Below are 15,489 nucleotides of genomic sequence, written 5' to 3' on the forward strand. Positions count from 1 at the left end.
TGGGAAAGAAAGAAAGAAAGAAAGAAAGAAAGAAAGAAAGAAAGAAAGAAAGAAAGAAAGAAAGAAAGAAAGAAAGAAAGAAAGAAAGAAAGAAAGAAAGAAAGAAAGAAAGAAAGAAAGAAAGAAAGAAAGAGAGAGAGAGAGAGAGAGAGAGAGAGAGAGAGAGAGAGAGAGAGGGAGGGAGGGAGGGAGGGAGGGAGGAAGGAAGGAAGGAAGGAAGGAAGGAAGGAAGGAAGGAAGGAAGGAAGGAAGGAAGGAAGGAAGGAAGGAAGGAAGCAGCCTCCATGGAAAAGAAATGTCTGTTAAATGGGGGGGGGGGCGGCACGCAGAAGGAAAACATATGGGATGTCATATACAGAGAACTTATTTATATTTAGTGTTATGGGCCATAGCTGCTACTGCTACTGCTGCTTCTTTATTTATTTTTTTGGTGGGGCAATGAGGATTAAGTGACTTGCCCAGGGTCACACAGCTAGTGTCATGTGTCTGCAGATGGATTTGAACTCAAGTCCTCCTGAATCCAGGACCAGTGCTTTATCCATTGCACCACCTAGCTGTCCCCTAGGCCATAGCTTCTTAAACTGTGGGTTGTGAACCCATATGGAGTGGCATAACTGAATGTGGGGGTCATGAAAAATTTAGCAACAGTAAAAGGTTATATACCTATTTTATATACTTATATTTCTCAGGTGAAGAAGGGTCACAAGTAGAAAAAGTTTTAGAAGCCCTGCTAAAGGCAAGGTGTTGAGCACTAGGGATACAAAGAAAGGCAAACAAATTCTCTGTCCTCAAGAATTTATATTCTAACGAAGGAGACAACAAGAATAAAACTAATTATAAAAAAGAAATATCCAGTGTAGGTGATCAAAGTTGCTCAGAGGGGAGAAGTCACTAGCAGCTGTGTGGACCAGGAAATACCCCTGGCAGAAAGGAGGATTTGAGATGATTCTCAAAGGAAAAGAGGCACAGGTGAGAAGGGGCTGAGCCTTCCAGACTGGGGATGGCCAGTATAAAGACCCAGTGAGGAGAGCTGAATTGTGCTGAAGGAACTGCAAGAAGGCCAGTGTAGTTGAATCACAGAATGCATAGAAAGAAGTAAGGTGAAAGAAGACAATAAAGGTAGGAAGGGGCCAGATTATGAAAAGTTTTAAATACCAAACAGGTGTTTCTATCTGATCCTCAAAATAACTGGAATTCAGGGGCAGCTAGGTGGCGCAGTGGATAAAGCACCAGCCCTGGATTCAGAAGTACCTGAGTTCAAATCGGGCCTCAGACACTTGACACTTACTAGCTGTGTGACCCTGGGCAAGTCACTTAACCTCCAATACCCCGCAAAAAATAAATAAATAAATAACTGGAATTCATGGGGGAGATGAGGCTGGGGGAGACTATGATATGGTTGGCCCTATAGTTTTAGAAAAATCACCTTTGACCACTCAGTGAAGGATGAATTAAGAGTGAGGAGAGACCACCAGATAGAAGGTTACTGCAATGATCTAGGCAAGAGGTAATGAGGGCTTAAATCAGGATGGGGATGAATGAGTAGAGAAAGGATACATATAAGGGATGTCATGAAAGTAGAAAAAAGATTTGCAAAACAGATTGGAGATGCTGGGTGAGTGAGAAAGGGTAGTTATGAATGACACCAAGGTTGAGGGCATGAGTGACTGGCAGGCTGAGCTGTTCTGACTGCTGAGTTGGCACCATAACACTCACAAGGGATCTCTCCATATGCAATGCAATCTATTAGAAACAGTGGACTAGGAATCAAGAAACTGAGAGCAACAGACTCATCAAGCCTATTATACCTACAGTGTCTCAGAACAGACCAAACTTCACAATCCACCCATCCTTCCTCTATATGTTCTTGCCATTCACCCTGCTACTATCTCTCCCTTCCCCTTTCCCACTTCATTCTGTGAGGAACATAATCAAATACACAGTACCAAGGCTTCTAGAAAGGGGTTAAGGATGAGCAATAGACCTTTTGGCTCCAGTCACCATTCCTGCAACTTAACAAAAAAACCAAACCAAACCAAAAATTCTCAAAAAACAAAAACCACCACCATCCTTCTCTGGCCATGACTCCCCTATGTGTTGTCTCTTCCATTACCTCCTTCAAGTCAGGATCTATCTTGCTATTTTAATTGTATCTCCATATACCTTTTATAGTCTCTTTTATTGATACTGCCTTGCATTAGTCTCTTGGGAATGTCCCATTCACATTCTCTCTCTCTCTCTCTCTCTCTCTCTCTCTCTCTCTCTCTCTCTCTCTCTCTCTCTCACACACACACACACACACACACACAGACTGAGAGACAGACAGACAGAGAGAGAGAGTGAGTTAAATTCCTGGAAATAAGTATCTTCTGTACCTCTCACAGAACTTTACACAATGTTTCTAATTAACAACTGAATGAACAAAGATTCGGTGCCAACTCTAAATTCTTATCTCTGCTATAGTTGGAAATTTCATTATCTTCCTTATCGATTAAGAATTATGATTATCTTCTGCTTTTGCTTCCATCACACAGCTTGTTGATCAGTTTTCAAATTCTGTATCCATATTTCTTCATCTCGGTTCCTTCACTTTCCCCATGGATGCGATGCTAGCCTGAGCTCTCCTCATATCACCACCAAGAAACTATACATAAATCAATTCCTATCTTGCCTTCAAACTTTCCTTCACTTCCTGATTCTGGTAAATCAGCTAAATCTTAACTACCACAGAGCATTCTCTATGCAAACATCTATAGATGTCCTATAGTCTGAATATTTGACTATGCCTTCTACACTCATTATAATTTTATATTATCTTTACCCTTACTCAAAGATCCAAGTATTGACCTTAGGAATGTTTTCTGTGAATAAAATTTCTTCATTATGAACAACTTTGGACTTTACTCTTTTAAACCTTTCCCCAATTTTCCTGGATTAAATTAGAGTCATTATCAATCTGAAAAGCAGATAAAGCTGCCTTTCCCAATTAATTAGAAAGTATAATTGCATTATGCACACAGAAAAAATTTCAGATATGGTTCACCCTTTAAAAAAAAATTGCAGAACAACAGTATCACTTTAAGAACTGCAGAGTATTTTCTCTATGTCATCATTTGATCTCCAAAATGGAATGGTATGATTCAGAATTGCTAATGGTAAAATAAACCTGTCTGGAGGAGAAAAATGAGGAGAAGGAAGGGAAGAGGAAAAGTCAGAGAGGGGGGAAAAAGGATGCTGTGGAGGCCAGACTCTTGGTGGATTTCGAAATTCACCATAATCTCAGACAGCCCTACCAATCAGATAGGAACCCTTGGTCCCAGTTATATAAATCTCCTTCTTTTCTCCCACAAATGCTATGTTAATGTCTACTATGTCTTTGTATATGTTAACTGCCAAGCCCACCAACCTCCATTCATGGAGTGCTCTCTACTCATTCAAATCCTTCCAGGTCCTAGTCTATTCAGACACTCAGTGGTCTCTCCCTTGTCTTAACTCCAACACCCAGATTTTATACCATACCACTTAGCATTCGATTGTATGTTGCCCTTTATTGGCTCTAATTGTTTCATTATTCAAAATCTTGTGTCCACTGCAAAATTATGTCATCTTTTGGAGGGCAAGGATATCTGTTTTATATAGTTCTGGTCCCACAGCAGAGGTTCAACAAACACAGGCTTACTGCTTGACTAAATACATTAAATTACTGGGGGTTCAGGATTCAGAGTATTATTCAAAATTAACCCAAGAAGACCTGGACAAACTACTAGGAGTTTACAATTTGATATAAAAATATAGATCAATACAAAGGAGATAATGTATATAAATGTACGGGACAAGAATATGATTAGATTTAAAAGTTCTGACCTGATGAATTTCTTTTTTATATAGATGTCACATTGAAAGGCTACCTGGATATAATAACAGAAATGCTAACATTAAAATAAATGGAGTTTTTCTGGGATTCGTGTGTCCCTTACTCTTCCTTGATGAGGAGCTAACTTTTATAACCCTAAAGTCTAAAAATCAAGGATTGGGAAAAAGTAGAAGGAAATGGGAGACATGGAATAAAGGCAGAGGTGGGGACATTCTTTCTTGTTAGGAATCTAGTAGAACATTAGCCCCTTGTAGGCAGGCCCTATGACAATTTAAAACTTTGTATCCATAGTGCCTGGCACAATGCTTTGCACATAACAGACAATACATGAATGCTTATCAGATTGGATTTGTTACATCTCTAGGCCAAGGGGTGCCTTAGAATGTCAGGAGTTACTAGATCTGGTAAGGTTTCTTAAAACTTTGACAGAGACATTGTCAAATAGAATATTATAATGGAATTCTTGGAAATCCCTAGCATAGTGTCCTATACCTAGTATACATGAAATTAATTTGCTGTTGTTGATGAAGATGAAGAACGTATTCTTGTCCCATAGTCTCATACTCAGAACTATGTCTTAGATTTCACCACTGAAAATGTATAGAATCTTTACATTCATTCCTTCATATAAGGATATCTGCTGTTGGAAGATCTGATAAGGATATGGTACCAGAGGTCAATGGAAGGAGATGGTACCAGAGATAAATGTTCAGTCATGTCTATATTGTCTTAAGTCACTACTAGCCTTTATCCATTAGTATCCACCCTTAATATGACTGTGTAGTGGGGTCTGTTACACTATGCATGACTCTCATGATTCATTACCTAGTATCTAGGGTTTTGGGTTTCTATGGCCCTTTTTAGTATATGCATGAGGATACGTTTGATTAGCTGCAAGTACCATCTTCTCTCTAGGGAATGTAAGTGAAATACTTCTTGCTATAGAAATACATAAATATAAATGCACATTTCATAAATAGCTACATTAATTATTAAGACCTTTTCCCTCCTATTAGAATCTTTGTGCCCTAGGAGGTTATCCCTACATTCCACAGAATTTGAGTTAGCATTTCTATGTAGAATTACAAGGAGAAAATTTATAAACACCTTTGATTCTCACCAAAAGTCATATTTCTGGCACTCCTCCTGAGCTTCATGTATATATCACAAGATCACAGAGCTAAGAGGGACCTTTTAAGTCATGCAATTCAATCACCTCCTTTTACAATTCAGGAAAATGAGGCCCAGATAGGTTAACTCACTTGCCTAGGGTCATGTATCTGAGGCAGGATTTGAAACCAAGTATTCCTGATTCCATGTCCAGCACTCTATCCAGTAAACTACACTGCTACTAAATAGTATTTGGAGTTAAAATCACACTCCAAACACTAGTTATGTGACACAAGGCAAGACATTTAACCCCATCTGCCTTAGTTTCCTCATCTGTAAAATGAGCCAGAGAAGGAAATGGCAAGTCACTCTTTGATCTTGCCAAGATCAAAATGACAAGAAGCATGCTTTAAGTATTAATTGATTCTTGGTTTTACTCCTAACATTTGCCAAGCTCCACCTCTTCCATTTTCCTAATAATAACTTCATATAAAAGTATTCATGTGGGTCCAAATATCTCCATAGCACTTGGTATAACAGATAAGACCCTTGGTGGCTCAGTGGATAAAGCACTGGGCCTAGAGTCAGGAAGACCTAAGCTGAATTTTTACCTCAGCCACTAAGCTCTATCAGGCAAGTCATCTGCTTCAGTTTTCTCATCTGTAAAATGGGAATAATGATAGCACCTCTCTCTTAGTAATGATAAAATGAAATAATATTTCTAAAGCACTTAGCACATAGTTGGCACTTGTTTCCTTCCCTATTATCCTTCCACAAATATTACCCTTGCTAGCTAATCTTGAATAAATCAAGAAACTCTTACCCCCATCCCTCTCAGCCAGCTACTGTATATAAAGATCCCACTGCTTTGACTCCAATAACCATCCTAGAATCCCTAAAAAGAAGAATGCATCTCTAAAACAAAGTGGAGATGGAGAATGGAAAGAAAAGCAGTCATCTTCAGACCTGCCATACCACCATCCCAATCTGGGGAGCTGCCACACTGATCCCCCAATCTGGACAGATTTGTAGGTCAGCCTGTAGCACCTCATTCCCATCTCCAGTCAAATAAATATAAGGAATAAATATCCTTGAATACCTTTCTCTTGGATATGTGGGCCATATGTCCATCCTTTCAAGCACAGGTGCTAGGTTACCACATAATCACTTTTTGGGAGAAGCACTTAGCACCAGATGAGGAAACTGAAATGGATCAGAGAAAATGAACAAATCTCCTGTTTTTAAACTCTTCAAATTCAAGAGTCCTCATTGTAATTTCTATGTTGACTGGTTCTACTTTAAACGGACATGTTCAGCTCCCCAAAACACAGACCTGAAAATGCTCACTTCCTACTCAAAAACCTTCAGTGATTCCCTACTGATTCTAGGACAAAATAAAGACTCCTCCAGGTTGATTCCAATCTGTCTTTCCAGGATTATTTCTCTAGATCCTCTCACATACTTTACATTCCATCCAAACTGGACTACTAGCTGTTGCCTGATCTAGTTCTGAATACCCTACCTCCTCGCATTTGTGCTAGCCTACTTTCTCTATCTCTATCTCTGACTCTGTTTCTGTCTCTGTCTCTGTCTCTGTCTCTCTCTCTCTCTCTCTCTCTCTCTCACACACACACACACACACACACACACACACACACACACACACCCCTGGAATGTATTCTCCTTACACATCTAACCTCTAACCCTTTTGAAATTTTTTTTCTCTCAAGGCCTTCTCTCATGAAGTCTTCCCTCTCCCCTTCCCAGATAAAAGCTATCTCTCTCCTCTCAATTGTTTTTTCTTTCTTGTTTCTTGTTTTTTGGATGGAAGAGGCAAATGGAGTTAAGTGACTTGCCCAGGGCCACACAACTGATAAGTGTCTGAGGCAGGATTTGAACTCGGGTCCTCCTGACTTTAAGGCCGGTACTCTTTCCACTGCACCACCTAACTGCCCCTGCTTTCAAATTTTCTTAGAGCACTGTGCCTGATTATTTACAACCCCCCCCCCACACACACATTCTATGTGCATCCCTCTCCACCTAAATAAAAGGTAAATAGACAGGAAACTACTTGCAAGCAGGGACTGTCATTTTTCATCTTTGTATCTTTAGCTTCAAGTAGAGTACCTTACAAATAGTAGGTACTTATATGTTTTTAGATTGAGCTGAACTAAACTGAATGAAAAGAACAGAATGAGCTAACTGATGTTCATTACATTATGGTATTGTTACAGATATAAACTAAGGTAAGGCACAGAAAGAAGAAAACAACACATCAAGTACCTGCCAGGCCACTGCAACAAAGAGATTATAGGGAATGAAAGCACAAAAGCAGAAGCCCACAGCATATGTTTTCATTGTGACTGAGCACCAGTAATCACTGTCAGATGATAGGAGACTGGAACGGCAGTCCCCAAACCAAGGAAAATTGCTCAAGTGATGCTTTGTGCCAACAAGGCTGCTGACGAGAGAGTGAAAGAAAAGGCATTCTTTTTTGAATGTGTTCTGCCCAAGTCAGGAGATGACACCACAGTGTGGGGAAAGAATGAAAACTCAAATGACTGTATGCTCATCAAACTACTCACTGAAGACTTTAGAAATCTGAGCAGCCAAGCCCACTGAAATATTAGATAGTTTACTCTTTTACACTGATTCAGAATCCAACAGAAGCATTAACTGACAGTGCTAGGTATCTGCCAACACCTGATTCAAATGTCTCTAGTTTTTTTTTTTAAGTGAAAAATAAAAAAAATGACACAAGATAGATTAAATGCCATTCTCTGAAGTGAAAACTGGGTACCTTTTCACTTACAGAAAAATATGTGTTTGATGAATCTTTCCAGATAGGGTTCTTTCTACTGCTGTACTTTCTGTATTTTTTTCCTTTCCCCCTTCCCACACAAACATTTGCCTATTCAAATCCAAAAGCTCAAGTCCAACCTTATCTAATAAGTCTTCTATGATGGCTATATTATATGTACAATCATATTAACATTTAATGCCATTCGTTGTTACACAAGTTACCTATGTGGTAGAGAGACAGCAGAGCTGCTAAGTCAGAAACACCTTAGAGCTTAGAAGTTCAGGTCCAGCACCTAACATAGGTAAGTGGATGTCACTCGGTTTCTCAATGTCCTCAAGTCCACTGTACTAAAAATACTAGAAATTTCAGAGCATTCACTGATCGGCATAGCTAGAATTTCCACTTTAGAAGTTATCTATACTAATGAAATCTCATGTCTACTCCTCTCCTCCCTCCCCCCTAAAAAATCCTTTTCTAAGGTTTATGTCTGTCTTTCTTCTTCCAACTCAATTATAAGGTCTTAGAGAGCAGGCAGCACAGTATACTAAGAGAATGGCTAGGATTTGGTGTTAAAGAACCTAGCTTCACAATTAAGTTCAGCTTCTGTAAAATGAGGGGATGGGGTCAGACTAGTTGTTCTGTATGGTTCTTTCCAAACTCGAAATCTATGATCCTTAAATGATAGGCTATTATCAGAGCTCAAAGGACACCAACTAGCAGGAAAGCAGAGTTATTTTATACATCAAATGGGCAAGGGGGGAAAAAGTATTTCTACTGAAACTTCGTTATCAGAGACATTAATTTGAAATTAAGGACATGACTGTTCATATCAAAATGTATCATGTCTACATTGCTATTCCCTATCTATTGATTTTCTTTCCTTCTTTCCTTCCTTTGTTTGACAGGTTCATTGCAATTCATTTACCCAATTTCTAAAGCACTCAAATAATATAGGTACACTATGGATTCACTTCTGCTCTCAGATTACAGTGTTTTTGTCTGAAAATTAAATATCCTTTAACAAAATGTCACATTGTTTATGTGTACCTAGCATGTAATGCACATTCTACAAATTAGGTTTGAATTTAATTTCATCATCTGCCAAGTATATATAAACCAAATATATGAGGTAATAGGGTTCCTCATCAAAATGGCATGTATTGAAGCTAAAAATGCATGGTCTAGTTTTTCTCCCAAGAGAACAGATAAGAAAATGTGTCATTTGCTGTAAAGTTTTACAGGCCTGAGTGTGTTTTTTTCCCTGCTTTTTAGCTCTGTTTTCCCCTTATTAATTCAATCCAGTAACCATTTAAATAGGCATCTAGGTAGCAAGTCAGCAAGACAAGTTCAAATTTGGCCTCAGACACTAGCTGTGTGAACCTGGATAAGTCACTTAATCCTGTTTGCCTCGGTTTCCTCATCTGCAAAATCAGCAATCCAGTATCTTTGCCAAGAAAACCCTAAAAGGGGTCATGAGGAGTCAGACACAACAGAAAACTAAGCAACAACAATAATCATTTAAATAACCTATTACATGCAAGATACAATAACTTTCATATGTAAACATCGAGGCTGACCACATCACAGGGTCAATCTGAGGAATTCAGCCATTCATGAAAAGTTTCTTTTCCTTGACTGTTTGTGGGCGACAGACAATATAGAAATAAAGGAGAAAACTTTCTTCTCCAATGTAGCAGTCACAGTACAGGCTCTTCGTACATGGGCCATCATTTACTAATGTCTTTCATTCAATATATTGCATACTAGGCCCTGGTGGCCATAAAGGTGAATAAGATGGTCTCTTTCCTTAAAAAAAAAAAAAACTTGTAACAGGGGCAGCTAGATGGCACAGTGGATAGATCACCGGCCCTGGATTCAGGAGGATCTGAGTTCAAAAAAGAAAAGGAAAGGAAAGAAAAAGAAAAAAAAACTTATAATAATCTTTGATGGGAAATAAGAATAATTCAGAGTATTATGATGATGATGGCGTCGGCTATCATTTATATAGCACCTTAAGGTTTGTAAAGTGCTTTACAAATACTATCTCATTTTAGCCAAATAATAATCCAAGTGGCAGATGCTATTACTCCCCCTTTTTACAGATGAGAAAACTGATAAATATATAGGCTAAGTGACTTGGTTAGGGTCATACAGCTACTAAGTGTCTAATGAATTATCTTGAATTTAGGCCTTTCTTACTCACTGAAATTAATCATTTTCCCCTGAACTCTTTCCCTTAATCCCCTCACCTTTCATCTTTCAATCACTGTTATCTTTTCCTTCCTTCCCTTACCATTTTTATGATTTTGCATTTTGCTGCTTGAAGAATGCTTATTCTTTAAAACACAAATAACAAATGTGTGTAATGTTGTTTCCCCCAACAGAGTATAAGATCCCTGAAGGCAAGTGAATGTGTCATCTTTATCTTTGCATCCTCAACATTGAACACAATGCATGGCACACAGGAGGGGCTTGCTGGTTGCATAATTAATTATAAAGTCTCTCAAAGGCAAGGGCTGAATGCATACTTTTTTTTTCTATTTCTTCATCCTCACCAATAAAATGTGTATATAATAAATATGTTTCTTAATGAAGAAATATAAATATGGTTTTGTTTTGTCTTGGTTTTTTGTGAGGCAATTGGGGTTGTGACTTGCCCAGGGTCACACAGCTAGTAAGTGTTAAGTGTCTGAGGCTGAATTTGAACTCAGGTCCTCCTGAATTTAGGGCCGGTACTCTATCCACTGCACCACCTAACTGCCCCAGTATGTTTTTATTTTTGACAGACTCTGTGATTCCATCAGTGTAAAGAGTTGTCAGGCATACCATGAAGTTAAATGACTTGCCCAAGGTCATACAGCATGTATGTCAGAGATGGTAACAACGTAATTTTTTCTGATTCCAAGGCCAGCTCTCTATCCACTACATCACACTATCACTGCAGAATTATATACTGTGAAAATTTAATTGAACAAACATTTATTATGCTAGGTATTGGTAATACAGAAACAAACAAGAGCTTTTATTCCACTTTTGCATGATTAACACCAGCTAATTGAAAGGTAGGGACAGATACACACATACATACATACATATGCTCTTTCCCTTTAATAAGTACTACTCTACCCTTCTCTCTCTCTCTCAAAAACAGGTACACACATACATGCAAGGGAGAAAAAAAATCTTCTTTGAGCTCTACAGAGAAAGAGAGCTATATGAATTTAAAATATTTAAGGATTTTAAGGCTCTCTGCACCAGAAAACGCATGATTCACACTCATGAAACATCAACCCCTTTTTTTTTTAAAATTTCTTAATCCCTTTGGCATTCAATCCTCAAAAAAAAGGCACAGGAAATTTATCTAAGGAGCTTTTAGGGGCTATCATTTTGCTCCCCAGAGAATTTTTCTGGCAGCGTGAGAGGCTTATGTGTATATCTCATGTAACAGAACTAAACAGCTATAGAGTGTTACTTTCCTCTGCAGGTTAATGAGGTAAGACAATTTCCTTCAGAAAGCTTCCCTCTGAAAACTTTTAACAATCTAACAACTGACCAGTCATACCAAAAACTTACTTTGTGTTCTTCAGTGAGAAAACCGTCCTAGGTGGAGAAATATTAACAGTAGCAAAGACTTACTCTATTCATGCAGCATAAACTACTCTATTAGATACATAGAACCATAGACTCACAGAACGGGAACTGTAAGGGCCCTTAGAGAGTAATTTGTCCAGTCCTCTTATTTCACACATGAGGAAACTGAATAACAGAGTGGTTACTCAAAAGCTGACATAACCACTAGCTCAGGTTACCCAGGAAATAACAAGTAAAAACGTCTAGAAATTTTTCCATGATAAAGGAAAAACCAAAGTCAGAAAAGAAATGTTATTTTTCAGCTTTTCACAAGTCAAGACCAATGAAAGGACTAAAGTCTTAACACAAGAGAATCTGTGCTTCCTTTGATGTATGTATCACTGACATATCTGACTTTTCCCTTTTTCTTCCTTTCCCAACAAGAAAACATTCAGCTATTCCTTACCTGATCACAAATCAGTTCCCATTTCTTCTCGTTGTCATATTGGCGTAGCAATCTGGCTTTGTCAGGAGGTAGGTTCATTGCATTCTGCAAAGAAAGGGAAAACATGCTTCAGATACCACAACAGACTAAAAGGTCAGAAGTGCAAACCAAAATAACATGATTGCGGTTGTTTAATTTTTTTTTTCCTTTGAATTCCTGGCAACTGAGTTTGCCCAAAGTACACCCTCCCCCACAAGGAGCCATTTAAGAATCAAGTGGCCTCAAATGGAGACAAATCCCAAAATTCCACATTAGGACATTTGAGGAGTATTGGTTTGAAGAAAGAGGCAGATGTTTCATACAATGGATATGAAAAGCTCCATCTTTTAAGCGGTCAGCTTTGCCACTGGTCATTAGAATGTCACCACTTATTGTGCTAATGGTATAATTCCAGTCTTATGTGAATGTGACACTGCTTCATAGAAAGGCAATCGCCAAAAGAAATGCAATGGCCCAGAGCCCTTTGAAAAACAATAGCAATAGCAGCAGCTAGGTGGCATAGTGGATAAAGCACCTGCCCTGGATTCAGGAGGACCTGAGTTCAAATTCAACCTCAGACACTTGACTGTGTGACCCTGGGCAAGTCACTTAACCCTCATTGCTCTGCAAAAAATAAATAAAAAATAATAATACACATTTTTGTTCTAAATAATTGCACCTGTATAACCTATACTGATTGCTTGCAACCTTGGGGAGGGGGGAAGGGAGGGAGGGAGGGAATGAGAGACAGATAGAATTTGGAACTCAAAACTTTAAATAAATAAATAAATATTGAAAAACAATAGCAATAAAAAGAATTAAGTAACATTTAAGAAGGAGCATAAGAGGAGCATCTAGGTAGCACAGTGGATAAAGCACTGGCCCAGATTCAGGAGGACCCGAGTTCAAATCTGGCCCCAGACACTTGACACTTACTAGCTGTGTGACCACTGGGCAAGTCACTTAATCCTCATTGCAAAAAACAAAAATTTAAAAAAAAATTTAAAAAAAGAACATAAGAAAAAAGTGATACTAAGAAAATTATTTTTAAATGTATTGTCTCCCACATAAATGAAACTTCAGTATTAAATAAAATACATGGGTTGGTCATAAAGGGAGAACAAGGGATAATTGATGGACAGCCCAATTAATGGATAGGCTCTACTGAAATTCACACAATTTCAAGAAAATAAAAGGAAAGTCCTTGGTATATTGGGTGGACCCATGTGGTAGATCTGTGGAATGACATGGATAAGAGTTGTATAAGCTCAATGTCATTTGGCAGAAGTATCCACATCACTGAGATCACAAAACCATTGGTGACTTGGAATATAAATGAAAATATTTCCCTTAGAATGAATGCCAAGAGAAACAGCTACTATTCTCTGCTTCATTGATCAGGAGAGTTTACACTGGGAATTAGTCTACATACTTAAAGAAATGCACATAAACACTGCTTTTATACAATGACACTGATACCACCTCCCATTCCTCTACCGCAGATCTGTCAGATTGATTTTTTTTTCTAATGGCAGTGACAGATATGCACAGATTCATTCATAACCTGGCCTAGTCCCCCTCACATATTTTCTTTTCTTTTCTTTTCTTTTTTTTTTTTTTTGGTGAGGCAATTGAGGTTAAGTGACTTGCCCAGGGTCACACAGCTAGTAACTGTCAAGTGTCTGAGGCCGGATTTGAACTCAGGTCCTCCTGAATCCAAGGCCAGTGCTTTATCCACTGTGCCACCTAGCTGTCCCTCCTCTCACATTTTCAAAATAACCAAATTATACTTCTGGCCAAATGTGGAAAAGCTTCCTCCCTTGTTTTCCCATTTGCAAAATGAGGGTGAGCTCAATAGTCCCTAAGACTCCTAGCTCCAAATCAGGTATTCTTATCCCAGGGTACATGAACTGGTTAAAAAAAAACAAAAAATGCCATTTCGCTGTGTTTCAATGGAATAATTTTCCTCTGTAATCTTGTGTATTTTATTTCTACACTTAAAGTCATCGTTCAGAGAATTCCAAACTGTCAAAAGGGTCCATGACCCCCACAAAAAAAGCATAAAACCACCTGCTCTAGACAACATGAAGAGGGTATGTGGTCCTTAAAGGTATAAAATCTTCATCTTTATAAGACTATATACTCTAACCACTGGTGCTAATGACCATCCATTGAACATATTGATGGACCTCCTCTTTTTGTGACATTTAACTCTTAACTACACATACCTCTCTGCATTTTTCCTCCTCTGGACCTTCATTCACATTCCTTAATATGCACTCCTCCTGCCCTGCCCTGCCCCCCATCCCCACCAATCACTATTAGTTTAATCTTCCTAATGCAGAGTTCCTCATGGTGTTCTTCCTCTGATCAAAAGCCTTCAATAATTTCTATTATCTACAGAATAAGATCTGAACTGCTCAGCCAAGCATTCAAGGTCTTCTACAAGCAGGCTTCAATTTATTTTTCCAAACTCATTATCCACTACTTCATTATTATACCCTAAGATATGGCCAAACTAAAGTATCTGCTAGTTCTTGAACACACACTACAGTTTTCTTAACCTTTAACTTGGAATTGAGTTTCCACCCTATCTCTACCCACTCATCCTTCAAAGGACAGTTCAAATACCACCTCCTTCACTGAGCCTCCCCTTAGTCCTCAAACCAGAATTTATCTTTCCTTCCTCTGAACTTGAATAAGACTTTGTTAACAGAAACTGCTTAATAAATGTTTGTAAAAGTAATTTTATATTTCTGCCCTGTACTACATATATTTGATTAATCTTGTTACATGTAAGTAACTAACACTACTCTGTTTAAATCCTCTTTTGAGAGTTTTCCTTAAAGTATACAAGAGTACAAAAGTATGTAGTCTTGATGGGCCCTTTATTAGGGGAGAGGGAACCCTAAGAATTCACCATTATCCAAGACTGACAAGAAACAAAATACCTAGAAAAATTAAAAAGACAAGAACATAAGTGGCATTTAACTGACACTGTCCAAAAATTTCTTTTTTTAAAATAATAAATATCTTTATATAAAGTTCCAAATTTTATCCCTCCTTCTCTCCATCCTCTCCCTCTCCCTGAGGCAGTAAGCAATCAGATATAGGTCATACATGTGCAACTATGTAAAACATTACCACATTTTATATAAGAAAATTTTTGTTTGTTTTTTTGTTTCTTTTTGTGAAAAATGCTGGATTTGGGTAAGAAAACCTAGGTTCAAACTCCTATTATACCACTAACTACCTGTGTGAGCTTGGGCAGATCACTTGCCTTCTCTGGGCCTCAATTTCCTAATCAATGAAATGAAAGCAGAGGCTAGATAACCTCTGAGGTCCCTTTCAGTTATAAATGTGTGATCTCTGGACCAAAGTATAGAATAACAATATAGGTCCTAGACTACTTATTAATGCTTCTTTGATCTTTCTAACAATACTAAATCAAGCTTGTAAAGATAGGTCTTATGATTGATGGAATCCCCATTTATAAATAGTGCCAAACAGTGTTATACCCTAGTTTCTCCCCCCCCACCCCTTTTAATTTTTATCTAATCAATTTAATTCAACTTTCATCATGACTGAAGGCATGTATTTTTCTCTGCTACAGCAAAGAGTAAGACAAACCTCTTCCTTTAATATATT

General features: G+C 38.2%; 1 protein-coding gene across 1 annotated transcript in view; it reads right to left on the reverse strand.

The window, feature by feature from the left end:
* FMNL2 (formin like 2) overlaps positions 1 to 15,489 on the reverse strand; it is a 384,795-nt gene that overhangs the window by 156,782 nt on the left and 212,524 nt on the right. The window contains 1 exon segment of the mRNA XM_043995692.1: positions 11,824 to 11,907. Within this exon segment, the coding sequence (XP_043851627.1) occupies positions 11,824 to 11,907 (84 nt within the window).

Source organism: Dromiciops gliroides, chromosome 3 (genome assembly GCF_019393635.1).
Source record: "Dromiciops gliroides isolate mDroGli1 chromosome 3, mDroGli1.pri, whole genome shotgun sequence".
NCBI classification, from domain to species: Eukaryota; Metazoa; Chordata; class Mammalia; order Microbiotheria; family Microbiotheriidae; genus Dromiciops; species Dromiciops gliroides.